Source organism: Salvelinus fontinalis, chromosome 3, assembly GCF_029448725.1.
Source record: "Salvelinus fontinalis isolate EN_2023a chromosome 3, ASM2944872v1, whole genome shotgun sequence".
Taxonomy (NCBI): Eukaryota; Metazoa; Chordata; class Actinopteri; order Salmoniformes; family Salmonidae; genus Salvelinus; species Salvelinus fontinalis.
In genome coordinates, this window is record NC_074667.1 from 19,225,119 (window position 1) to 19,251,423 (window position 26,305).

At 40.8% G+C, this 26,305-nt stretch overlaps 1 protein-coding gene across 2 annotated transcripts in view; it reads left to right on the plus strand.

The window, feature by feature from the left end:
- LOC129840563 (vesicle-associated membrane protein-associated protein B-like) overlaps positions 1-25,569 on the plus strand; it is a 33,320-nt gene extending 7,751 nt beyond the window's left edge. For both annotated transcript variants that reach the window (XM_055908532.1, XM_055908539.1), the window contains 4 exons: positions 19,479-19,582; positions 20,659-20,739; positions 21,615-21,797; positions 22,363-25,569. In XM_055908532.1, coding sequence (XP_055764507.1) covers positions 19,479-19,582; positions 20,659-20,739; positions 21,615-21,797; positions 22,363-22,518 — 524 coding nt within the window. In that variant the 3' untranslated portion in view covers positions 22,519-25,569. The remainder of the gene's footprint in view (positions 1-19,478; positions 19,583-20,658; positions 20,740-21,614; positions 21,798-22,362) is intronic.
- The last annotated feature ends 736 nt before the right edge of the window (positions 25,570-26,305 follow it).

The following is a 26,305-nucleotide window of genomic DNA, read 5'->3' on the forward strand; positions in this document are numbered from 1 at the left end:
AGGTACTGTATGTCAGGTCCTTCCTAACCTACCTTGTGTTCGAGTGAGGCGTCTAACACTAGAATTACATGTTTTAATTACTCTGCCATTTTTAAAGTCATGTCCCCCCCTGTCCTTGACTTATCCAAAATAGGTCTATTCAACACACTATCGTTGTTAGAATCTTGATATCAGAGTTTAAGGAGGACATTCCTTTTTTTTCTCCCTGCCCTCCTTTCACCTGACAGTTGACTGGCATCTGACAATGGCCCATTAAAACTACACCTAAACTATATCAAAACTAATTTCACACATAGGCCTATAATAAAAGATGAAGGCTGAAGAGAAGAATGAATTGACAGTAGTCAAATGTGACAATATGATCAATTGTCTTGTGAATGAAGAGATTGCGCACGGTGTGTATTTGACAAAGAAGGGAACAGCGCTTACCAAAACTTTTTCAAAATCATCCTACAGAGGTTCATGCAGGTCAGACGTTTTGTTTTCGGGAAGAGCAGATTCTAAGGTTTCTAAAACACCTACATTTGCCAAACAACTCTCTAAATTGAGCAGATGAATTCTATTTCAATATATATATATTTTTTTTGTAGAATAATCACAATTCCGTTACACGTGAGCACACACGGCAGCATATAACCTAGGCTACTATGCACAGAATAGTAACCAGTGATTGGAGTAAGGGGTTACAAAGTAACATGTTAGAGTACTCAGTTAATTTTGTGTTAATGAGTTAAGCTTTTAAATGATGTAAGACACATGTATTTACAAGAATGTTTAATATTACGAATGGTGTATTTAGAATTTTAGCGCTCTGCAGTTTCACTGGTTGTTGGCCAGGTGCAATTTCACTGGTTGTTCGCTAGCGTCCCACTGGTGCCAGAGAGGTTAAACAAGTGGATTCAGGGATCAAGTGTAGCTGGAGCTGAGCCTGGTTTAAGTTGGATGCCACTATAGAGGTGAAAGGAACACCACCACTTTCCCTCTTTCTCACTTTTCAATACAGTGGATAAAAAGGGGTATGCCAGGTATACTCTCTGCCTGAAAGAGATCAATTATGCCAACAAAGTGTATCCGGCTCTGCTGGCACATTGTAGAACAGATGTCCACAGGCAGAAAGTGTTCAATGTAATAATGTGCAGTGTAGCCCAAAGATATTGCTTTTGTTGTGTTGAACATGACAGTAACACGTGTGTGAGTGAGGAGGGAATATACAATTTTTTACTCAGTGAACATTATTTTTGCACACAGGTAGCCTTGTGCACTTGATCGACATCTACTATAGTGGCCACTATAATAGAGCAAAAATAGAATGTCTGTTTGTGTCAATCTATTTCTACTTTAAGACGGCCTTTATAATAGAACAAGTGTTCTATTATAAAGGCTGTCATGGCTAACTGCAATATTAGTGTATTGTTTTTTTCTCAATACTTTTTTTGTTGTTGCTGTAACCACTTTTTATTTTACACACAGATACTGATCATGTTGATCATATTCTTTGTTGTTTAATTAGTTAACCTGCATTTCCCTCTAACAGGGATTTTTTGCATGTTTCAGTGCAAAGAAAAAGTGTCGCCTTTTTGGGCCCTCACCAGTTTGCATCCCTGAGTTTTTCAATTTAAGTAATCCATTACTTTGACAATATTATTTCCCTTTTTCTTTGTTGGCGCAAATAAGAAAGAAAATTCCTCTCCTTATGTTCGCTGCGGTTCTCAGTTATCTATCAGTCCTCTGCTGTTGATAAAAACAGTGCAATGTTTTTGAGGAATTACTGAATTATTTAAAGGAGAAGTTATTTTAATTTTATATTTACGACCAAATCTAAATTCTTGATGTAAATTGCATGTTATAGAAGGGTCCATGCACCTTTTTTTGTGATTTCCGTTGTTTTTGATAAACTTACCCCAAACAGCGAATCACTTCCTCCTCATCTTTGTTGTGCAGTATGTGGGTCCTGAAAAATATGAACAAAGGTTCCAAATAAGACCTTTTAGAAACTGCAATGCTCTCAGTATAGTGATGCAGGTCTTTAGATCAGTGGAGGCTCCTTAGAGGACGAAGGGGAGGTCCATCCTATTCAGTGAATTTCATAAAAGTAGTGAAACATTAAAAAAGCTATCCTTTTCAGATAATATTATACCAAATAATTGATTAAAACACATCGTTTGCAATGAAGGTCTACAGTAGCTTCAACAGCACTCTATAGGGTAGCACCATGTTGTTTCTGTCCTCCTCTGTGTACATTGACTTCAATTCAAAACCTAGGAGGGTCATGGTTCTCACCCCCTTCCATAGACTTACACAGTAATTATGACAACTTACGGAGGACGTCCTCCAACGTATCAGAGCTCTTACAGCATGAATTGACATGTTGTCCACCCAATCAAAGGATTAGATTATGAATTTAGTACTGAAAGCATAAGCTACAGCTAGCTAGCACTGCAGTGCATAAAATGTGGTGAGTAGTTGACTCGGAGAGAGAACGACAATAGTTGAACAGTTTTAACAAATGTTTTTATTTAAAAATGAAGGAGAAGTGGGAGAGAGGGCTAGCTATATATATTTAGTTTTTTCACTTAGCTAGCGAATGCAGCTAACTAGTTTAGCCTACTCAAACACCTGGCTCAAACAGAGAAGGATGTTATGTTAGCTAGCTGGCTAGGGCTATCCAACACTGGAACTCTTCCAAGTCAATGTAAGCTTTTGGTAACTGCTAAACTTCTTGCTAATTGTACACCTGTACTGCATGATTGTAGTGTGTTTACTAATGCATTAGTTCTAATAGCTATGTTGACTATGTCGTTAGCCTACATTGTCATCACCATATTAGCTGCGTGTAGCGGTTATGAAATGGTGTGGCTTGAAAAGGTTTTATCTCCTGGTGACAGACAGCAGATGTGTTGTGCACTGAAGTCCACACACAAAGGGAAAAGGTGAGGGAGAGGAGGAGAGTGCATGGATGCGAGTTGGAATTATACAACGAGCAAAAATGATCATGCTGTTTGTATGTGGCTGCTGTGAAAGTGAACTGCATTTGCATGTGATCAGGGGTGTATTCATTCCACTGATTCTGTTAAATCGTTACTTAAACAGAAGCAAGCTGAACAAAACGGGGATAAACATACCTGAATTTTTCCAATAGAAACTCTCATTTGCAACTGTTGGACTAATTATTACACCCTAGATCAGCTAGATGCAGGCAAGAGTGCAAGGCAGTATTGGATGTGTCACTGTTACCTTGATTTCTACATTTTCTCTCGACCTGTGCACCTTTGTTGTAAACTTTCATTAATAAGCTAGGCTGTACCAACCTCATGATGAGTATAGGGACATTTCGAGTATCATGTAGTCGCCTAAACTACGGTATGACGGTATTTTTATGTTTTTTAATAATATAAGTTCTAAATGCTCTTTTATGAATAGTGCGTGACCCTGGGGTGGCAACAAATACATTCTAAGTGATCTCAATGGTTCTTTCTTTTTATACTGTACAATTCAACTTAAAACTAAAATAAGCAAGTCCCCCCCAAAAATTTTACATCATCCAAAAATCTTTACAGCTCTTTTTTTAGATAACCATTCAGTGTGAAAGGGGGAAAAATGTCATGCTTTGATCTGGTGGAAACATAATAAAATGGTTCTATCCCTTGCGCAAATAGCCTACAGCTGTGTCTGTCTGGAGCACACTGGGGTGAGAATATTTTTGCTTAATTGGCAATGTCAATAGAAGTTACTTTTAGAATTTTGATTAACCACATATTCATTTTGAGATAAGAATACTTTATTTTAAACTAAATGAAACTGTTCCACAAAAAGTTATGACAATCACAACTGGCACGCAGACCGGTAGATATGGTAAGATAAATTGGCCCTCCAAATGGAAAAGGTTGCCGACCCCTGGTGTAGCCTATTATCGGCAACTTCAGGAGCTTATTAACGGCAGAATATTTGGAGAAACAGGTTTTTTCTTCCTGATTAGGCTATCTTGATCTCTGGCTCCCTCTTGAGTCATGTGTTTAATTATTTAATCACAGTGTGCTTAAAGCATCAGCCAAGCTCATTAGCCTACATATGTCTATATAGGGAAAAATACATATTTAACAGATGACTCTCGGTCTACCAATGTTTTTTTTCTTCTTTCGGGGACAGCCCTATTGGGTATGCTGACCCTTGCCACTGTGGCCCCTCATGATGTGTTCAGATTTCTTGTGGCCCCCACTGTCATAATTGCCCATCCCTGAACCTAGGTGAAGACTGAATGTGGCCCCCACGGCAAAATTAGTTTGACATCCCTGCATTACTTGGAATCAAGATTTATTCAAATTTTAATACAAGCGATCCTCAGTAAAAAATAATAATATTGAAATCAGTTGAGAATCCAGGCAGTTCTGCAGAACATTTATGCAGACAGAACATCTCATTGCAGTGCTTTCTGTTGGCTAGCGGTATGGCCCTCTATTTCTCCCTGGGCCAACAGCTGTGTTCTCACCCCGGTGCCGTTCTTTGAGGGAGACAATTCTACCCAGGGCCTTCCTGGCTTCATTAACACGGCTGTTTGCTGCCACAACTTATTTTTTACCGGTCGGACTGCAAGTCAGCAAGGGAATCAGTAGTGGGCGCCAAACGACCCCTGTTCAGACAGTCACAGTACCCTGACAGGGGCCTTTTCCTATAATTGTAAACAGCGCAGCACAAAAGGCAATGTGGAAATCCACTTTGGCTAGACTGAAAGGAAACACTTTGCCACAGGATACCTAAAATCCCTAATGTGTCATTTACAGGCTTAGTTGGAGATCCACATGGAGCTTTTGAAGTGTAACCCCCACAAAACGTTTGTTAAACACACACCACAGAAGTGCTCAACTTGATTTGTATTGTGCTGCGTTGAATGGGAAACTATGTAGCATGGATGTCTCAATCAGAGAAAGGGGCCCTTGTGTCAACAAATGTATCTACTTTGTGCCGAAGTCATAGGTCTTAATTGTCTCAAAGGCCTTTTAAACCCAGCATTCTACAGTAAGCTTACTTAAACATTCTTATATTGCAATTCCTTTCCTTATGGCTGTCCATAAATAACTTTTTCCTTAATGTTATTGTTCCATATTATTGTTTTGAGATCCAATAATGACAGCATGCTCTAAATAGTCTCCTCATCAAGGTGTATATCCGTATCAAGGGTGATAAAGTTGCTTAATGAATCATCTTACTCCATTTGTATGATCTTTCTTCTTTCAAATAACAAGATGTATCTTGTGTATGTTTTTTATTCGGGGCTCCAGACTGCGACCATGTAGTCGCATTTTGCGACTCCCTCAAAACGTCCTTTTTTTTTTTAGGAGGCTAAAACCATGATTTGGGAAAGGGGGGGATACCTAGTCAGTTGTACAACTGAATGCATTCAACTGAAATGTGTCTAACGCATTTGACCCAACCCCTCGGAATCAGAGGTGCAGGGGGTTGCCATAATCGACATCCACGTCTTCGGCGCCCAGGGAACAGTGGGTTTAACTGCCTTGCTCAGGGGCAGAACGACAGATTTTTACCTTGTCAGCTCGGGGATTCGATCCAGCAACCTTTCGGTTACTGGCCCAACGCTCGAACCACTAGGATACCTGCCGATTCGGTCAAACAGTAAAGTACATTATCCTCATGATTCCTGTAATGAAAGTGTCTGCTAGCCCCAAGGTTCAGTAAAGTATACGTTGTCTGGTCTTTGGTCATCTGGTCCCAAAGCAAATAGCATAGCCAGCAATACACTCCTAACCTCCCGCAACCAGCGAGTACATAAAACATAATCCATTCAGGCTGCAAAGGCATCGGTTTCCTCCTAGCTTTAATGGCTTTCCTTAATAAAACACAATTTCCACCACCATGCTAGGGTGGCTGTGTTGTGTACAGCGTTCAACCAATCACGTTCCACCAGTCTGTTTACCCCTGCTGTACACAATGTCCTGAAGTAGCTAACCCCATATCATGGTGGTGGGAAATTGTTTTATTAAGACTGTATGCATATTTTTTTATATATATATATATATTATATTATATTGCAGCCTGATAGGAGGATGTTTTATGTACAATCCGGTCCCCAGGGGACACGAGTGTATTAACGGCTGGGCTGATTGCATTGACACCTAGATACAATACACAATGTCAAGAAGAACTACGCCCTCTGAGGTCTCGGTTCTAAGTGTATGCCTACCTGACACTGTACCCGTTTTGCTGAGGCCTCCTACTTTGTCAAGCGAGCCACTCTCTCTTCTTTACATCCCAAAAAAGTGCTTGGGTAGAAAAAAGTGTCCTGATTGTATAACATTTTTAAAATCCAGTTGGATAGAGGATTTTCTCAGATTTTTGTAGGTGTACTTTAGTGATGGGGGGAAAATCAATAGGTACATATATGTGACCGACCGGCTCAAATCGGTGTTAAGCAAAAATTGCTACAAAATTGTGTTCTTTACATTCGATAAAAGTAGAGACTCATAGCTACAAAATGGTATATCATACATTTTTGGGGAAGTAATTTTGCTTTGGAAGTTGAAAAACTTGGCCTTTGAATGTTTTGGTACTACTGCTGGAGAGCCCTTTGTCTACAACCATTCAGCATCGTTACCACCCTCTTAAGCTTCAGCCCCAACCATCTCTTTAACCTCTCTGGGGCAGGTGGGACGCAATCGTCCCACCGGCCAATAGCCAGGGAAAATACAGTGCGCCAAATTCAAATAAAATGATATAAAAATCAAACTTTCATTAAATCACACATGTAAGAGACCAAATTAAAGCTACACTCGTTGTGAATCCAGCCAACATGTCAGATTTCAAAAAGGCTTTTCGGCGAAAGCATAAGATGCTATTATCTGATAATAGCACAACAGTAAACAAAGAGAGTAGCATAATTCAACACTGCAAGCACAACACAAAACGCAGAAATAAAATATAAATCATGTCTTACCTTTGACGAAATTATTTTGTTGGCACTCCAATATGTCCCATAAACATCACAAATGGTCCTTTTTGTTCGATTAATTCCGTCGATATATATCCAAAATGTCAATTTATTTGGACCATTTCATCCAGAAAAACACAACTTCCAACTTTCGCCATGTCACTACAAAAAATATCAAAAGTTACATGTAAACTTTACCAAAACATTTCAAACTACTTTTGTAATATAACGTTAGGTATTTTTAAATGTTAATAATCAATCAATTTGAAGACGGGATGATCTGTGTTCAATACAAAAAGAAAACAATCTGACGCAACTTTTTTCGTAACGTGCCTCTCTCAACAAATGTACTTCATGTGACCCTCATTTACGATAGCCCTACTTCTTCATTACACAAAGGAATAACCTCAACCGATTTCCAAGGACTGGTGACATCCAGTGGAAGCGGTAGGAACTGCAAGCAAGTCCATTAGAAATCTGGTGTCTCTAAGAAAACTCATTGAAAAGACAGTGACATCAAAAAAAAAAAAAAATCTGAATGGTTTGTCCTCAGGGTTTTGCCTGCTACATAAGTTCTGTTATTCTCACAGACATGATTCAAACAGTTTTCGAAACTTCAGAGTGTTTTCTATCCAAATCTACGAATAATATGCATATCTTATATTCTGGGGATGAGTAGCAGGCAGTTGAATGTTGGCATGCTATTTATCCGAAAGTGAAAATGCTGCCCCCTGCCCACAAGAAGTTTTAAGGGTTGATCCGAGCATTCTGTACTAACAACACCAGTCAAGCACCCAAGCTTGCTAGCTACTTCCAGACACAAATGAGAGAACATTACTTGCCCTAGCAGAGCTGGTTAGGCTTTTATGTTATCCAGACCGTTGGTGACTGCAACTGTGTTGTCAGATTGTCGGTTCGTAAATTCAGAGCGTTTAGAGCTCACACTGGACGCTCTGGCCAATTTGAGTATGGTTGACCCGAACGTTCTGACTTTGCAGTAAAGCACCCAAGCTAATATTGGCTAGCTTGCTAGCTATTTCCTGACACAAATGAGAGCACCCCACTCAGACCATTTTATTTGCCCTAGCAGAGCTGGTTAGGCTGTTATTCAGAACATTGGTGACTGTAACTGTGCATCTGGCAACAATTTAATTACGCTTTTTTGCCAATGTTGACTAACACCGGCCCTTTTCAACGGGTGTTGAGCATTCGTAAATTCAACAGTTTTCTGTGCTCTGGCACACTCAGATGAGTCTTTTGTTAAGACATGTAGCTAGCTAGGGAAACGATGAACCATAATCCCAACTCATGACGTTACTACCCTGCATGAATCTGCAGGTAACTAACCAACCAGGTTCAATGTTAGCTAGCTAGTCAAGCAAATGGCTCTGAGATACGAGTAATAAGATCATACACATAATGTTAGCTAGCGAGCCAGCCAGCTAACATTAGCTAGCTAACAGTACACTTTAACTTGAAATAAAAATACTTTGGCAAAATTAGAAACGTGTAATATCTGAAAATGTTGCTAGCTAGACTATCTTACCTGTGGTCTGAAATAGACGTACTAGCTGGTAAATGTTACTGCAACAACTGTTGATAGCCAGAGTGAATTCTATTGAAATGGATACTTGCATAGTGGAGTCTTGTTAAGACATATAGTTAGTTAGCTAAACGATTAACCATAATTTCAACTCATGATGTTACTACCCTGCATGAACCTACAGGTAGCTAACCAACCAGGTTCAATGTCAGCAAGATAACATTAGGCTATAACTAGTCAAGCAAATGGCTCTGAGATACGAATAATAAGATCATACGCGTAATGTTAGCTAGCGTGTCAGCCAGCTAACGTTAGCTAGCTAACAGTACACTAACTTGAAATGAAACCACTTTCTGTCGTTTGAAACGTGTACTATCTTAATGTAGCTACCCGTAAACATAATGGATGGACACGTCTCCTGTCGGGTGCCATGGTTACCCTCAGTTTGGAGATGTAATCCGGAGACGGGTGTTTTCTCCATCTCCTTAGTTATCATACTCGAATTCCACTGATTTCAAAACTCGGTCCTCCAGAAAGTGGAGAGCATACACTTAACGTTAGCTAGCGAGCCAGCCAGCTAACAGTACACTTTAACTTGACATTAGGCTTATGCAGTTTTATTACGCAATACATTTTTTTTAACGCCACATTAGACAGGATTACCTAGACATACTGACCAGCTCAAATAGACAGAAGCGTGCTATATGGCAGATCAATCCAAACTCATCTCTCGGCATGTCCAGCCCACTCATTATCTCAGCCAATCATGGCTAGCGGGAAGGTTGCTGACTTTTTCTGTGGCTAAACCAACTAGGCTCGTAATTTAACAATTTTATTAGTATTTACAGACGCCATACAAGTTTGTTAACCATTTGACACATACCAACACATGGGTGTGATCATTCAACAGTGGTGCCTGCAGCGTACGCTCAAACCAGTGTGATCCGGGCGCCGAAGACGTGGATGTCAATTATGGCAGCCCCACGCACCTCTCTGATTCAGAGGGGTTGGGTTAAATGTGGAAGACATTTCAGTTGAATGCATTTAGTTGTACAACTCACAGTGGTACACAACATTCCCTTTCACAATTACTAACATGGATTAGAATGCTTATTTAAAATTCCCAGTTTCGATTGACACAACAGTCAGCTTTGACTGAAACGTTATCTAAAAATCTAAAATAATCCAACGATGGGTAGTTTTGGCTCAACCAAAGACAAGATGAGTTTGGTCTGTTTGCAGTATGTATGTTGAACGGGGTGTGTCGTCTACCATCATGCACTTTCTTTCATTCACTTCCGGAAGTTTACGCGAAAGATGAGTAAACCATCCCTCAACTCATTGTATGATGTCAACAAAGATGGCGCCACACATAGCTGGCAAAAAGCTGAACAGAAGCAAATTTGTAAAAAAAACAACTGAGATCACAATTACATAAGTATTCAGACCCTTGACTCAGTACTTTGTTAAACCACCTTTGGGAGCTATTACGACCTTGAGTCTTCTTGGATGTGACGCTACAAGCTTGGCACACCTGTATTTGGGGAGTTTCTCCTATTCTTCTCTGCAGATCCTCTCCAAGCTCTTTCAGGTTGAATGGGGAGTGTTGCTGCACAGCTATTTCAGGTCTCTACAGAGATGTTCGATCGTGTTCGGGCTCTGGCTGGGCCACTCAAGGATATTCCGAGACTTGTCCCGAAGCTACTCCTGCTTTGTCTTGGCTGTGTGGTTAGGGTTGTTATCCTGTTGGATGGTGAACCTTTACCTCAGTCTGAGGTCCTGAGCGCTCTAGAGCAGGTATTCATCAAGGGTCTCTCTGCACTTTGCTCCGTTCATCTTTGCCTCGATCCTGAATAGTCTCCAAGTCCATGCTGCTGAAAAACATCACCACAGCATGATGCTGCCACCACCATGCTTCACCGTAGAGATGGTACCAGGTTTCCTCCTTATATGACACCTGGCATTCCAGGCTAAAGAGTTCAATCTTGAGTTCAATCTCCGACCATGAGAATCTTGTTTCTCATGGTCGGAGAGTCTTTAGGTGTTTTTTGGCAAACTCCAAGCGAGCTGTCATGCGCCTTTTACTGAGGAGTGGCTTCTGTCTTGCCACTCTACGATAAAGGCCTGATTGGTGATGTGCTGCAGAGATGGTTGTCCTTCTGTAAGCTTCTCCCATCTCCACAGAGGAACTCTGGAGCTCTGTCAGGGTGACCATCGGGTTCTTGGTCACTTCCCTGACCAAGGCCCGATTGCTCAGTTTGCTCAGACGTTTTTTGGTACCCTTCCCCAGATCTGTGCCTCGACAAAATCCTGTCTTTGAGCTCTACCGAAAATTCCTTCGACCTCATGGCCCGGTTTTTGCTCTGACATGCACTGTCAACTGTGGGACCTTATATAGACAGGTGTGTGCCTTTCCAAATCATGTACAATCAATTGAATTTACCACAGGTGGACTCCAAGTTGTAGAAACATCAAGGATGATCAATGGAAACAGGATGCACCTCTCAATTTTGAGTCTCATAGCAAAGGGTCTGGATACTTATGTAAATAAGGTATCTGTTTTTATTTGTAATAGAGGTCGACCGATTAATCGGCAGGGCCGATTTCAAGTTTTCATAATCGGCAATCGGCATTTTTTGGACGCCGATTATGGCTGATTACATTGCACTCCACGAGTAGACTGCGAAATTGTGTCACTTCTCTTGCTTTCTGTGCAAGCAGAGTCAGGGTATATGCAGCAGTTTGGGCCGCCTGGCTCGTTGCGAACTGTGGGAAGACCATTTCTTCCTAACAAAGACCATAATTAATTTGCCAGAATTTTACATAATATTGAAGGTTGTGCAATGTAACAGCAATATTTAGACGTATGGATGCCACCCGTTCGATAAAATATGGAACGGTTCTGTATTTCACTGAAAGAATACACGTTTTGTTTTCGAAATGATAGTGTCCGGATTTGACCATATTAATGACCTAAGGCTCATATTTCTGTGTGTTTACTATATTATAATTAAGTCTATGATTTGATAGAGCAGTTTGACTGAGCGGTGGTAGGCAGCATCAGGCTCGTAAGCATTCATTCAAACAGCACTTTCCTGCGTTTGTCAGCAGCTCTTCGCAATGTTTGAAGCACAGCGCTGTTTATGACTTCAAGCCTATCAACTCCCGAGATTAGGCTGGCAATACTATAGTGCTTATAAGAACATCCAATACTCAAAGGTATATGAAATACAAAATGGTATTGAGAGAAATAGTCCTATAATTCCTATAACTACAACCTAAAACTTCTTAACTGGGAATATGTAAGACTCATGTTAAGAGGAACCACCAGCTTTCATATGTTCTCATGTTCTGAGCAAGGAACTTAAACGTTAGCTTTCTTACATGGCTCACATTGCACTTTTACTTTCTTCTCCAACACTGTTTTTGCATTGTTTAAACCAAATTGAACATGTTTCATTATTTATTTGAGACTAAATAGTAGCTTACAACCTGGATTTTGATGCCTACACAGTCGCTAGAGTCCCATTGGTTTTCATTGCAGCCTTGTTTGAATACTGTGGTTATGCAAAATGTGTACGGAACACTTTTAGGCGAGTTGCCTATCACATTTAACAAACCAAACTCTGAAATACCGTTATAGAAGGTAAAGTAAAAAGCCAAACCGGTCCATGCATCAATACCAGAATATAGTAAAATACGGTATTCCGCCTAGCCATACCTGGAGGTCCATCCATATGTAATAAGCTCAACACAGAGTCCATTGGCCAATTCATTGACAACTTCAGCTTTAGCTTGCTTATATAGAGAGGGTACTATCTGTTTGCTGAAATGGGTGTGAGATGGTGAAGTTCGTAACGTGGCTCGAGCAATTCATGAGGTGCTGAAAATCCCTATTATTCTTGACCACTGAGAATGGGCGCATATCCGTGGCTATAAACATACCTATCGCTCTTGTAATTTCTTTGGCCCGGTCAGAATCAGCTGCGAAGGAAGCTTGAATCCAGAGGGAAGACAAAGTTCTGTCTTGCTCCGGTGGTAGGAATACTGGGGTGATGTCGGCGTAAATGTGTCAACATGTTTGAGTTGTTGGCAGCTGCATAGGGTGTTCTCGTTGAGCAGTGGCGACATACTCTTTCTGTCCATCACTGTTGTAATCTACTGGGAAGCCAAAATTTGCCTAAACTGGAGATTTAAACAATGATGGAGAGAATCCTCCTGGTTTGTCGACCCCACCACTCGCCATCGTACCGAACTAGTTCCTGGCTGCGCCTCACAAAAGCACATTTTGCAATGCGCCAATTAAGATTTTGAATTTTGATTACAACATGCGTATAGGCTGTATTTGTTTTAACGGAATGGCCTGAAATTGTTCGTTTTTTTTGTCCAGCTCCGATTTACTCGAGGCATAGCCTATAGGCCAAGATCCCCATACCAAACAGTGCAGTACTAAAATGTGTACCGTTACACCCGTAGTAGACATCCTCTGTCTTTCCATTGTGAATGGATCCACTAGCAGACTGCTTGGGAGATTTTGAGGTTGAGATGAATAATTACTACTGTAGTTTACTGGGGTCTCCAGGGACCCAATTAATTACAGGGAGGGAAGGAAAGTACTTCTAACTTCCTCTCCCTCTTCTAATAGCTCCATTTAATCAACAACCAGTCAGGGAAAACTAGCAAAGGAGAATGTAATGTTTTACTACAGTACGTTGGCTACAATTAACCTCTCTGAATGTTCGCCCCCGTATGAAGATATTCATATAGCACAGGATTAAAAGGAGCTCTGTCAGGACCGGTTTAATTCTGTAGTTCAAAGAGTGAGTTTTTTAAATCTTATTTGACAGTTGGGACTTGTTTTAGGTTATTCAATGCACCTCAAAGAATTTGCACGCTTTCCTTCCCTCCGTTCTCAAATATTGTCCCTTTGAACCCAAGGTGGATGGCGGCGCAAATTGGGGCTGACTGCAACAGGACGCTCTATCTGTTTCTGGTTTGCGATATTGAACTCGCTTGAGGTTTTTCATACTTTGGGAAGAATTGCATGTGCCATATATACCAGACCCGTGCTAATAGCCACATCTGAAAGCGCGAGCATTGACTTTGAAATTAAGAGGTCATTTGTTTTTAATGAAAGTTATCCCCCCGAAATCACGCACACAGTCTGCATTGATGTTAAATGCGCAGCCCTTTGAATCCGAACACGCTTCTCTTAAAAGAGTAATGAATAGGAGAAAAAGATTTACCCATCAATACCCATTTTATTCTCTGCAAGAGCAGTTGAGACGCCGACCTAAGGAAGCGATCACTGTAAATCATTGAAGGAGCTTGAAAATATATTTTGGTCATTGGAAGACATGAAATAACACTCCATTGGAGGATGTGACAAGACGATGGGTTAAAGAATATTCAGACTCAAGCCTGTTTTTTGTTAGGCCAATATGTAACGTTACAATGAAAAACAACTAACCTGTTAGAAAAATTGCTCCCAGGGGGGTGTTCTGTACATCCATCAATGTTTTGCAGTCATGGTAACACGAACATGTTGTGTCCAAAATGGCACCCTATTCCCTTTTATATTGCACTACTTTTGACCAGAGCCCCTATAGGAAAAAGTGGTGCACTATAAAATGAATATGGTGCCATTTGGGACGTACCCTTGGCCATAAATGACCTAATATGGGCATGTAATACTTCAAATACTTAATACTTAAAATCTCCTTCTAATCCGAGCACTTCAACTGGAACACCGAATTAAGGAAATGTGCTGAACAGTGATTTCATGAATTGCCAACATTTCATTAACATACATTGACTTTGAACATGCACATTTTGAATGGTCTTTTTCTTATTTTCCCCCACCAATCAAGTTGTGTACATGCCTGCCCTGATTCAGAAAAATTATTATTTATTCATGAGTCAACAAAAATAGCTGTTATCTTAACTACAGGTTAATGAAGGCCAGAGACAACCAAGTTATAGACAACCTTGCTATGGTCTGGAAAGGGATGAAGTAATATCAAGTCCTACATGCATATGGAGCGACTTTAGTGCCAAAAGCATTTTTTATTTTATTCCATCATTTAGAATTTGTATTAGGGTATTGAATTTACAAGCGAATACAAGCATTTCGCTACTCGCATTAACATCTGCTAACCATGTGTATGTGACCAATAAATTTGATTTGAATTTTAATGTAATATTTTAGAATTTGTAATGCACAAATGTAATCATGATTTGAAACTGAATTGAATTAATATACATTTCCGTTTTAAAATTCAAATTCATTGATATAGTCTGAGTATCAAGTTTACAAACTATCATTTAAAGTTGATATAAGTTTCATATATTAAACTTATCATATGAGTTCAGATTCAGTTATAAAATACAGTTCTCTAAATTCAGATTCAAAACCAGAGACAACATCCTGGTACTTTGCCAACCAGGAAAAGTAGAAGAGAACAGATAGAATCAAACACTCTTTGTGGTCTGAAGCCAATGTGGCATGTTCTTCCTATGAATTTGGCTCTAGCGTTTAAACCGTTTTGCCTACAAGCTATTCCTAAAAGCTAAGACTCTGGAACATGGGTGTGCCTTCTCTTCCCCTCTATACTGATAGAGGACACGTACGTAGGACACGTTAGAAGGGAGTGTCACAAAACACGCTATTTACCCCCCCCCCCCCCATAAGAATATTAGCTAAAGCCTAAAGTGCAACACTATTTGGCTGGCAGCCACAGAGGTAGGCTAATTGAGTGTACAATGAAAAAGCAAGGTGTTTTTGTGGCCCCTTATTTTGGCCCCTTATGTACTAAGCTGGTAATACTGTAAATCCTGTAACGACGATATGAACATCTGGATACCCTGTTGCTTGCTTAACTTTTTAGGGATAGGGGGCAGCATTTTCACTTTGTATGAATAGCGTGCCCAGAGTGAACTGTCTCCTACTCTGTCCCAGATGCTAGTATATGCATATTATTATTACTATTGGATAGAAAACACTCTGAAGTTTCTAAAACTGTTTGAATTATGTCTGTGAGTATAACAGAACTCGTATGGCAGGCAAACTTCCAAACAGGAGGTGGAAATTCTGAGGCTGGTTGATTTTCAACTCATCGCCTATTCAAATCCCAGTAAGATATGGATTTGTTTGCACTTCCTACGCCTTCCACTAGATGTCAACAGTCGGTAGAACGTTGAATGAAGCCTCTACTGTGATGTGGGGCCGGATGGGAACTGTTACAGTCAGTGGTCTGGCAGTGCCAGTTCTTGGTCATGCGCATTCCAAATGATATCGCCTTGCGTTCCAGTACTTCTGTAGACACAAAGGAATGCTCCGGTTGGAACGTTATTGGATATAAATGATAACAACATCCTGAAGATTGATTCTCTACTTAGTTTGACAAGTTTATTCGACCTGTAATATAACTTTTTGAAGTTTTCATCCGAGTTCGCCTGGATCTGCGCGAGCGTTTGGACATGTGTACTAAACGTGCTAGCAACAGTAGCTACTTGGACATAAATTATGACATTATCGAACAAAACAACAATTTATTGTGGAACTAGGATTCCTGGGAGTGCATTCTGATGAAGATCATCAAAGGTAAGTGACTATTTATATATGAATAATATGAATAATCTTGACTACCCAACATGGCGGATATTTCTCTGGCTGGTTTGGGCTCTGAACGCCATTCTCAGATTATGCTTTTTCCGTAAAGTTGTTTTGAAATCTGACACAGCGGTTGCATTAAGGAGAATTGTATCTAAAGTTTCATGTGTAATAGCTGTATTTTCATCAACATTTATTATGAGTATTTCTGTGAATTCATGTGGCTCTCTGCAATATCACTGCATGTTTTGGAACTACTGAATCTAACGCGCCAATGTAAAATACGATTTTTGGATATAAATATGAACTTTACTGAACAAAACATACATGTATTGTGTAACATGAAGTCCTATGAGTGTCATCTGATGAAGATCATCAAAGGTTAGTGATTAATTTTATCTTTATTTGTGCTTTTTGTGACTCCTCTCTTTGGTGGGAAAAATGGCTGGGTTTATCTGTGACTTGGTGGTGACCTAACATAATTGTGGAGCTTTCGCTGTAAAGCATTTTTGAAATCAGACACTGTGGCTGCATTAACAGGAATTTTATCTTTAAAATGGTGCCTAATACTTGTATGTTTGAGAAATTAGATTTATGAGACTTCTGTTGTTTTGTATTTGGCGCCCTGCAATTTTATTGGCTGTTGGCGAGGGGTAGTCCTAGACAGGTTAAATGCATTTGGCAAAGGTGTATGTAAACTTCCGACTTCAACTGTATATTCATATCACCAAATAGCTGACTAAAATACACTGTTTTGCAATGGTCTATAGTAGCCTCAACAGCACTCTCTAGAGTAGCACCATGGTGTAGCCGCAGGACAGCTATTTTCTGTCCTCCTTTGGGTACATTGACTTCAATACAAAACCTAAGAGGCTCAGTTCTCACCCCCTTCCATAGGTTGGATGACGTCCTACGGAAGTCTATCAGAGCTCTTGCAGTATGAACTGACATGTAGTCCATCCAATCAAAGGATCAGAGAATGAATCTAGTACTGAAAACATAAGCTACAGCTAGCTAGCACTGCAGTGCATAAAGTGTGGTGAGTAGTTGACTCGAAGAGAAAGACAACAGTTTAACTAATTAAAGGGAAGCAGCAGAGAGAGAGAGAGCTAGCTGTATTTTGTTCGATTTTTTTTCTTATTTTACCTTTCACGTAGTTAATGCAGGTCATTTAGTATTCAACAACCTGACTCAAACAGAGAAGAATGGTATTTGTTAAACTGGCAAAGGCTATCCAACTCTGCAACTCTTCCAAGTTATTGTAAGCTTTCAGTTTTATTTATTTATTGCCATCGGGACCCGCCGGTGTAACTGCTAAACTGCTTGCTGTACATTGATTGGATTGTGGGTTCACTAACGCGTTAGTTCTAGTTTGTTGACTATAACGTTAATATGGTTACAACCAGGGGTTGGAACCGGATCAGGGAACAGAACCAAAAAACAGAAAATAACAAACATTTTCAAGGAACAGAATCAGAACCATTATTTTAAACATTAACTGTTTTTTCCAGTCCCGCAAAAAAATGCAACAAAGTGCCTATGCAAAGGCCCTCTCTGTCACTCAGAAACATATTCCAGTGTCTGCCTCACTGCCTAAAAATCTGTGCCTGTGTGTGTGTAGGCAACCTGCCTCTACCCCTCGGAAGCATAGTCTAGTAGCCTACTGACGTTACAAGCACGATTCAGAAATTAGGGAGAGATTTTTAATTGGAAAATAATGGATTAACCTTTTCAATGCTAGTTAAAGATACTATAGTTATCACGTCTCACAATGGATTTATTAACTACAAAAAGGTAAGACGTGTTTTTATTTTTATTCTGGTGCTGCTCTGCACACACAAGCTTGTTAGCTAGCTAGCTGGTCCAACGTTAACCCAACTTTCTGAAGTTCAGACATTCAAAGTTAATTCATAGAAGCCGCTCCTCTGTTGGTATAATTATGTGGGCCTAATTCAGATGATGCTGTCATAACAGCAACATCCCCTGCACTTCAAGCCAAGTGTCCTCCACCCTCTCTCGCTCTCTCCCCAAAATTTCAGTCACACTCTACACTCGTCTGTCCAATGTATGTTAAAAGCTTGCCTGCTCCATAGCAAGCTGCTCGATCTGCACTGATTGGTGAAGTAATTGAATGTCGAGCTAAATTAAAAATATATACTGTATATTTAAGAGTTTTAAAAAGGAACGGAAAGGAACTTTTTGGGGGTTCAAACCGGTTCAGAACTTTATTTTGCTGGTCGGAACAGTGGAACGGAACAAAAAAACCCGGTGAAAATAATGTAGGCTGTGTAGCAGTTATGGAATGAAAGTTTGGCTTGGAGAGGTTTTTGTTCCTGGTCACAGACCGCTGTTGTGTTGTGCACTGAAGTCCACAAGTGAAGAGAAAAAGTGAGAGGAGGAGATCGTGTAGATGCGGGAAGGAATTATACAAAGAGCAAAAGTGATGATGCTGTATGTGGCTCTTATGAAAGTGAATTGTGTGCGAGTGATCAGAATTGTATTCATTCCGCCGATTCTGTTGCAAAACGTTTCGTCAACGGAAGCAAACTTTGAGGAACCTACCTGAATTTGTTGAATAGAAGAAGAAAAAAAAGGGGGGGGAAATGTTTTAGTTTTTGCAACTGTTTGGACTAATGATTACACCCCAGATCAGCTAGATGCAGGCAATAGTGTGCAAGGCGGTATTGAATGTGTCATTGTCTGTCACCTTGATTACTCCAATTTTTGTCTCTCGAGCTGTTTTATAAACTTTCATTTGTAGGCTAGATTGTAGCAACCTAATGATGTGTATAGGGCAAATTAGAGTATCAAGTATCATGTAACCTATCGACATTACATTGAGCTGGGTGGATTGAATATGAATGATAGTCATCCAATTTGCTGTATTAGAAATAATTTAAAAAATCCCTCATCTTAAACGGCACCGACCGTCAGTGTTTTAAAAGGATCGTTTGTAAACTTGATACACAGACAATACAATATTGAAAGTGAATATATAAATATGGAATTTCAATATATTCAATTTAATTTTAAAACTGAATGCAACATTTATGAATTCAATTTGTGCATTACAAATTCAATATCCTAATACAAATGAAAATTATGGAATTGAAATACAATTTCTTTTGGAACTGAAATCGCTCCATACATGCACATTAGTCAGCTAAAGTGACGTTCTGTTGCCCGATTTCTCATAGACCTACAGAAGGTTGTGTTCATTAGGGCACACCATAGGAAAACGTTTTAAAATTCTAAACAAAATATGTGTTTAATGGATAGGTCCAGGCAGTCCATCCCTGTTTGTCTGTTTTCTTCCATTTGGTACCTAATGAACACAATTCTGTTAATGTATTTGTTTCTTTCTGCTGTGCCCTGTATTCCAGTGATGCTGCAGCCTTTCGACTACGATCCCAACGAGAAAAGCAAACACAAGTTCATGGTGCAGTCCATGTTGGCTCCCCCCGAAATGACGGACATGGAGGGAGTGGTGAGTGTGTCCCATCACCCGTCCTCACACACACACACACACACACACACACACACACACACACACACACACACTGACACACATACACATACTAGAGAAGAGATGCACCAATATGAAAATATGGGCTGATAATAATAACAGATATTTACCTAACCACATATGCTCTTATGGCTGATATATCATGCATACCTGATCATTATCTGCCGATACCGATATAAAGAATATATCGTGCATACCTGACAATTATCTGGTGATACCAATATCACTGATATATTGTGCATACCTGACACACACACACACATGCTTTGCATCCCATAGAACCCAGTTATCAGCCTAGGCCCTAAGGTCACACCCTGAGGAAGATAAGGACAAAGAAGGGATAGCGGATCCGTGACCCTAGGCCCACAGCCTGGAAACATTCCCTTTAAGTGAGATGTATTTTTTATTTTAACCATTCCTCTCCCTTACCAAACGGTTTGTCCTGTCTGAACTAGTTTAATTTGGCCAGAACTAGCTAGAAACCATACAAACAGTACATGCAATATCCACTGTCACCGCTTTGTGTGTGGTCTTGTTCTCTCACACAATATCTGTCTGTTTGTCTTTTAGTCTCATTTGCATGCAGTAGTAGGCCTAATCAATCTCTTGTGGGCTTTCTCTGCAGTGACAGGACTCTTGAGAATTTGGTTTCATATTGCGATTAAGAAACACACACAGGAACACACATAGGAATGGTGAGAAACTAGACACCGCCGAGCCTGAAATCAAGCCGACGCTTTTGCCAAGCCCTCTTGATTGTGACAGAACAGAAAGGTTAGATAAACACTTCACACAAGTGGAGGAGGACAATGGGAAACACATCTCACTGCCGGTAAACCACTGTCCAGTGTGGTTTCCCTTGCCGTTGCTGACAAGTCTTGGCTGTGGTCTCTCTTTCCCTCCATGTTTCTCTTCTTTGTGGCCCGTGGATATGGCAGTTGGTGTAGACGGGGAGATGCTTTTTCAGGCACGACTGTACCTCTCCCTACTCTAACCCCCATTTTATCTCTGTCTCTCTCCACCATGTCTGTCTGCAGTGGAAGGAGGCAAAGCCAGAGGAGCTGATGGACTCCAAGCTGAGGTGTGTCTTTGAGCTTCCAGCGGAGAATGAGAAAACGGTGGGTTCCATAGTCTCTCTCACCTCGCCCTCTCCGTCTTCTTCTCTCTTGCAGTGTTTCTATATGTGCTTGTCTCTCTTTGTCTACCTATCTCCCTACCTTGGTCTTTCTCTTTATTGCTTCCCCCTCTTTTCTCCTTCCCTCTTTCAAGTGCTCCTCTCTGTTCTCATCTCCTTCTGTCATCCTCTCTTTCCTCTTCCGCCTCTCACACACACTTATTTTTCTCTCCATCTCAGCCATTACACGCCTGTGCAACTGGTGATTTAGTCGAGTGGAGAAAATCCCTGTCGGCCTGTCATCGGGACAATGTGCCGTGGAGAAGAGGCAGAGCTCCCCTTGCCAAGCCCCAGCCATAGTTCCCTGGGCCACTCTCACTTGTCACACACAGTTTATTATTGTTCTGATTACTCAGCAAACCACACTCGGCTCTTAGGAGATAATTTCCTCCCGGGATGAGCAGAAAATATAATCCCCATAAACAAAATGAAGGGGAAAATGTGCTTGGGCTGTTTGTTTTTTTGTTGGTGAATTATGAACAGCGAGATACAAAAGCTGGTTTCCATTTTCACTCCAAACTATGTGGCACAACGTTGCTGCTCCCAGCCATGTATCTGTTTTTGGAAGCTCCCCGGGTGGATTGGGGGATTGCACAGCGTAGGATTGGGAGTGTGTGTTTGGGAGTGTGTGCGTGTGTATGTCATGACTGCAATCACTACCAGCCGGCCCTGCAGCTGAAGAAGTTACCAAATGCCGTTTGTAACATTCACCTTCTCCATATTGATTCCCAATTGTATGACATCACATTTTAAGTATGTTTCTGCATATGTACCGAGATGTTCAAATAAACGTAAACCCTCCTACCCCTCCACCCACAGCACCATGACTTGGACGCCAACAAGATGATGTCGTCCAACCTGCTCAAGTCGGAGTCATCCACACTGTCCATGAAGTCCATGAGCTCCACCCTGGACGATGGCGAGGTGAAGAAGATCATGGAGGAGTGTAAGAGGTTGCAGATGGAGGCGCAGCGGCTACGGGAAGAGAATAAACAGATCAGGGTAAGTTATTCTGCGTCCCAAATGCCCCCCTTTGTAGGGAAAAGGGTGCCATTTGGGATGGGGCTGGATAAATAACCACTATCAAATTCACTGACAGGGATATGGATGCAATGACTCAATCAATGGCTATGTATCAATAATTTAAGAGTAAAAAATGTATGAATCAATCCCAGATTGCCTCTTTAAAGAGGAAAGGCGACGAGTCTGACTCAGAAGCAGCCCACTTCCCGGCGCCCGCCACCTCCCCTTTTAAGTAGTGCCAGAGGCGGAATGGCTCTTGGCAGCTCCCGCCCCAGGGCCCAGATTAAACTAACAGAGCCCCCCCCACCCGCTGTTGGGAAATGAAGTGTGTTAAAAGCTGGCGCTTGGCGGAGTCCAAAGGGGTTTTGGTGACGATTTAGGATGAGGATAATACTGATAGTCATTCCCCACCCTCTTTCTCTCTCTCTATATTTTTTTCTCTTTCTCCATATCTACCTCTACCCCCCCCTCCCCATATCTGTCCCTCTCTCCCCCTCACTCTCTTCCTATCTCTTTCTCCTCTCTCCCTGTCCCCCCCTTCCAGGAAGATGATGGCCTGCGGATGAGAAAGAGCAACGTGATGTCCTCCCAGCACTCCTCCCACTCCATGGTGAAAGAGGAGGGGCTGAGCCTGCGCACGGTGGCCCTCATCGTGCTCTTCTTCGTGGTCGGAGTCATCATCGGCAAGTTGGTCTTGTAAGAGCGAGTGGCAAGCGAGAGACGGCCAACCGCATGCTTTCGGGGGATTGAAACAAACGACGGATTTGGGATTTTTGGTATTCAGAAATGCCATATCAATGGGGTAGTTTTGAAATCGTTCATTTATGTACTAATAAAAAAAGGAGATACAAAAAAAAATCCATCATGTTATGAACAAACCAACGAGAGTTAAAAAAGCAACTGATCATTACATAATCATTCTGGCCTTCCTCCCAAATACTTGCACCACCAATACAAGATGACGAGAAGGAGGAAGAAAAATGCAGATCATTAACCAGGTTTCCATCCAACTTTTTTTATGCAAGTAAAGTACGTTGGATAAATGTCACGACAAGCCGGATGGAAACAGCAAATGTGTCGGTAAACTTTCCAAATGTCGACAAACCAAAATACACTAGACAAGGTGGGATCTTTTTGTGTCAGTGAAAAGGTGGTGGAAATGCCTTTATGCACAAATATTGATATAATAACCATCATTTCGAAGTAAACTTGGAGTCACGCGATGATCTAGTATGTGGTCCTCCGACTATGACTCGAAAGCTTTCAGTTTATTAGGCTACAGGTGAAATAAGTTATGATGAACTTCACAGGGTGGTGAAAGTGCACGGTGATGAGCTTGATTCTCCTTTCCAATAAATAGAGGGGGTCTTATTCTGGTGACATGATCATCGATGCTTGGCTGCCGTATGACAAAAAGAATCTTGCTCCTTTGTCCATAATAATCTCATCATGTAGAAAGCTATACTCACACTGTATCTGCAAGATTTTGGCTAGACTGCACGTGCCAAGACCAGAGTGGGCACATTCGCTAGGCTATGTAACGCAACAGTTTTTGTGACAAAACCATCAGTAGATTTGAAATTGCGATGGAAACCTATTAAACAATATGTATATGTACAGTATATTCGGTACATGGGGAATTTAACTGCAAAAGTTATTTTTATGTGCCCTATGTCATCACGCACAGCCTTTTATCTGTCAATTTGATGGAAACACATCTCTGGTGGGAAAATGTGCATCATTTTTTTAATGCCGATTTTAGAATATTTGCATGATTATCTGTCGCCAATTGGATGGAAACCTAGCTATTGATAGTAATTCAAAGCAAAATGATTTTCTAAACACCGGTGGGTGCAGTTGAGTCAGTTTGCGTTGTGTGAATGTCGTTTCACATATTGTTTATTTTTCCAATGGCCGTGGGCATACTCTGTGTAAAGAATCGATAGTAACCCTCTAGTAAAGTGATGCAAGGTGCGCAGCACTCTTTTTGGCTCACCTCCTGTAGAAAATGATTGACAGAGATGCTTCAGAAAGTAGGTAACCCCACCTATTTCTGAAGCATCTCTGTCAATCAATTTCTACAGGAGGTGAGCCAAAAAGAGTGCTCCGCACCTTGCATCACTTTACTAGAGGGTTACTATCGATTCTTTACACTGAGTATGCCCTCGGCTTCTGGCAAAGAGGAATAGCTGCTGCTTGGCAAAAGCTAATGGGGATCCTTGTAAACCAATACGCACAGGGCTATTGTCAACCAAACTGACTCCTCCAAACAGAGGCTTTGTATAGACCGGCGATTGGGGAATACCCTTAATCGATACAGCAAACCCCCGCCGCCTCCCCCTTATGTTTGTTCAAGTGAGAACATTACCCCTCCCCTATGATTGCAAATACCCAGGTTGGCAGTAGATTCTTGATTGCATGCGTCCATAAAATAGTTACATTTTTGGGACATTTTTTATTTAATTGAATTGCTTTTATCATTGTGATGTTTCTTTTCAGCTGTAGGTTTGCACAACTCAATCTTCAGATTATTATTATTATTATTATTGTTGTTGTTTTTTTTGTAGTGTTTTTATGATTTGATTTTTATTTATTTTTTGTAGGGATTGAGGCATTATTTAAAAAATAACGCAGCTAAATGAACTCCGGGTCGGTTGGGACTGGGTTACTGGATGTAAGCCTTTTGCCTTGTGACCGCTATTGGTAAGTTATTCTATGGCAGGAAGGAAGTGACGAAACGGTGCATGTAGAAGTGAATGAGTTTTGGTGAGGTCTAACCCAAAAGTAATGTGCAATACTGCTGTCAGATTTAGACCTGTGAGTCGTATGTCAGGGAAATAGGTCTGTTCCTGCTTTTTTGTTTTGTCAGGTTTTTTCCTTCTCCAAGCCATACATTTGTTGATCTTGTCAGGCAAATGTATGTGAGTCATCATTTGAATGATTTATGCTGTCTGTTCACCGTGCTGTGACAGTCCACTTAACTCTTAAAGAACACTTATCCAACTACATGGCCATTGTCTTCATCAGCCCCACTACAGTCATCATCGATAGGTTTTGATGCTTGTTTATTTGTTTCTCATTGAACTGTTATACCCATCACTACACTGAAGTCATGTTAATTTGAATGCACTATATTCTAAAGAATGCTTTTTCCCAGTATCTATCAATGTAACTGTTTTGTTAGTTAGCCAAGTCACTGCATTTAACTCACACACAAAAAAAATGAAAGCACACAAAAGCTATATCCTGAAGGGACCTTTACTATTTAAACGTTTTGTCCTTAACAGGATTCATTTCATACACTCAATTTATTTCATCTCACTGTTGCCTATTATGGATTAAAGAATGGATAACTTGCAGATGGAGGTATAGAGTTGAGGAAAGCGAGAGTGTAACCTACTGTATCTGTCTACGTGTGAGCGGAGTGAAGGATAACTTGCTGCTTAGGGCGAGGGCAGCACAGGCCTGAGCTAAGTCTTCCTGACCGTGAGTCACAGCTCGCTGTGTAGTCACGTGAATCAAGCGTTAGCCAGGCTAGAGCTGAGCTACCATCCCAGGAGTTGTGGAAACACTACAATTGACCTGTCCTGGAGTATCTGACCATCACCGTGATCGATGTAAACAGTCAGGCAACTGTTTTGTATGTATATAAATATCTAAGAAAAATGCATATTCCTAGTCAAGTAGTCTATGGTGTATAAAAACCAACCTTGTTGGACTATGTAGCATCTTAATAAATTCAATGAATAAACCCTCTACCAAATTGTGTGAAATTATTTCCACTTTGTTCAACGAGCCCTCCGGCCCATACTCCATCTGACTGAGAAAGATGAGTACAATACAGCCCTGTTGACAGGTTTCATCTAGCTAACACATTAGGTTGTCAAAGTTCAAATGTTTCTGGTGTTTGGTGTCAAGGTCATCACTGTGTCCGAAGTAGGACAGTTGGAAGACACCACTTTCCCAGTCAAATAACTTCTTAAATATTTGAGAGGGGGAAATGTCAGCATCTGAAATTAGCATTCCCCTCACAGCCAATACATCACCAATGATATCTATGGCTACATTAGTGAGCTTGTTCATTTTTGCTTTATTTGGCTGCGATTCATTTATTTTTTACTTTGAAAATAAGGTTTCCTTCTGATAATTAATGACCACTTGGCTTTTAAAGTGTAGTGTTGAATAAGAAGTCATTTTATTCATATTATATTGTATCTTTAACACCCTGCAAATTTTCTGTCAGCACTTGAGGTTTCGGTAGTTAAGCATGAGTTCAGTGAAGTGTGCTCTCAGGACGACCTCTGAGGTGCACCTGGAGTCCGTAGCAACTGTGGAGTTTAAGTTGGTGGGGCCTAGGTACATCTGGAGACACCGTTGTGGAAATTATTATTTAAGTGTTTCGATTCAGCTTGGGAATTGTGTAATTTCCAAGAAAAATCACAAAGGAATGTTCTCAACTGTGATAATGATAATCGACCGCATGCGAT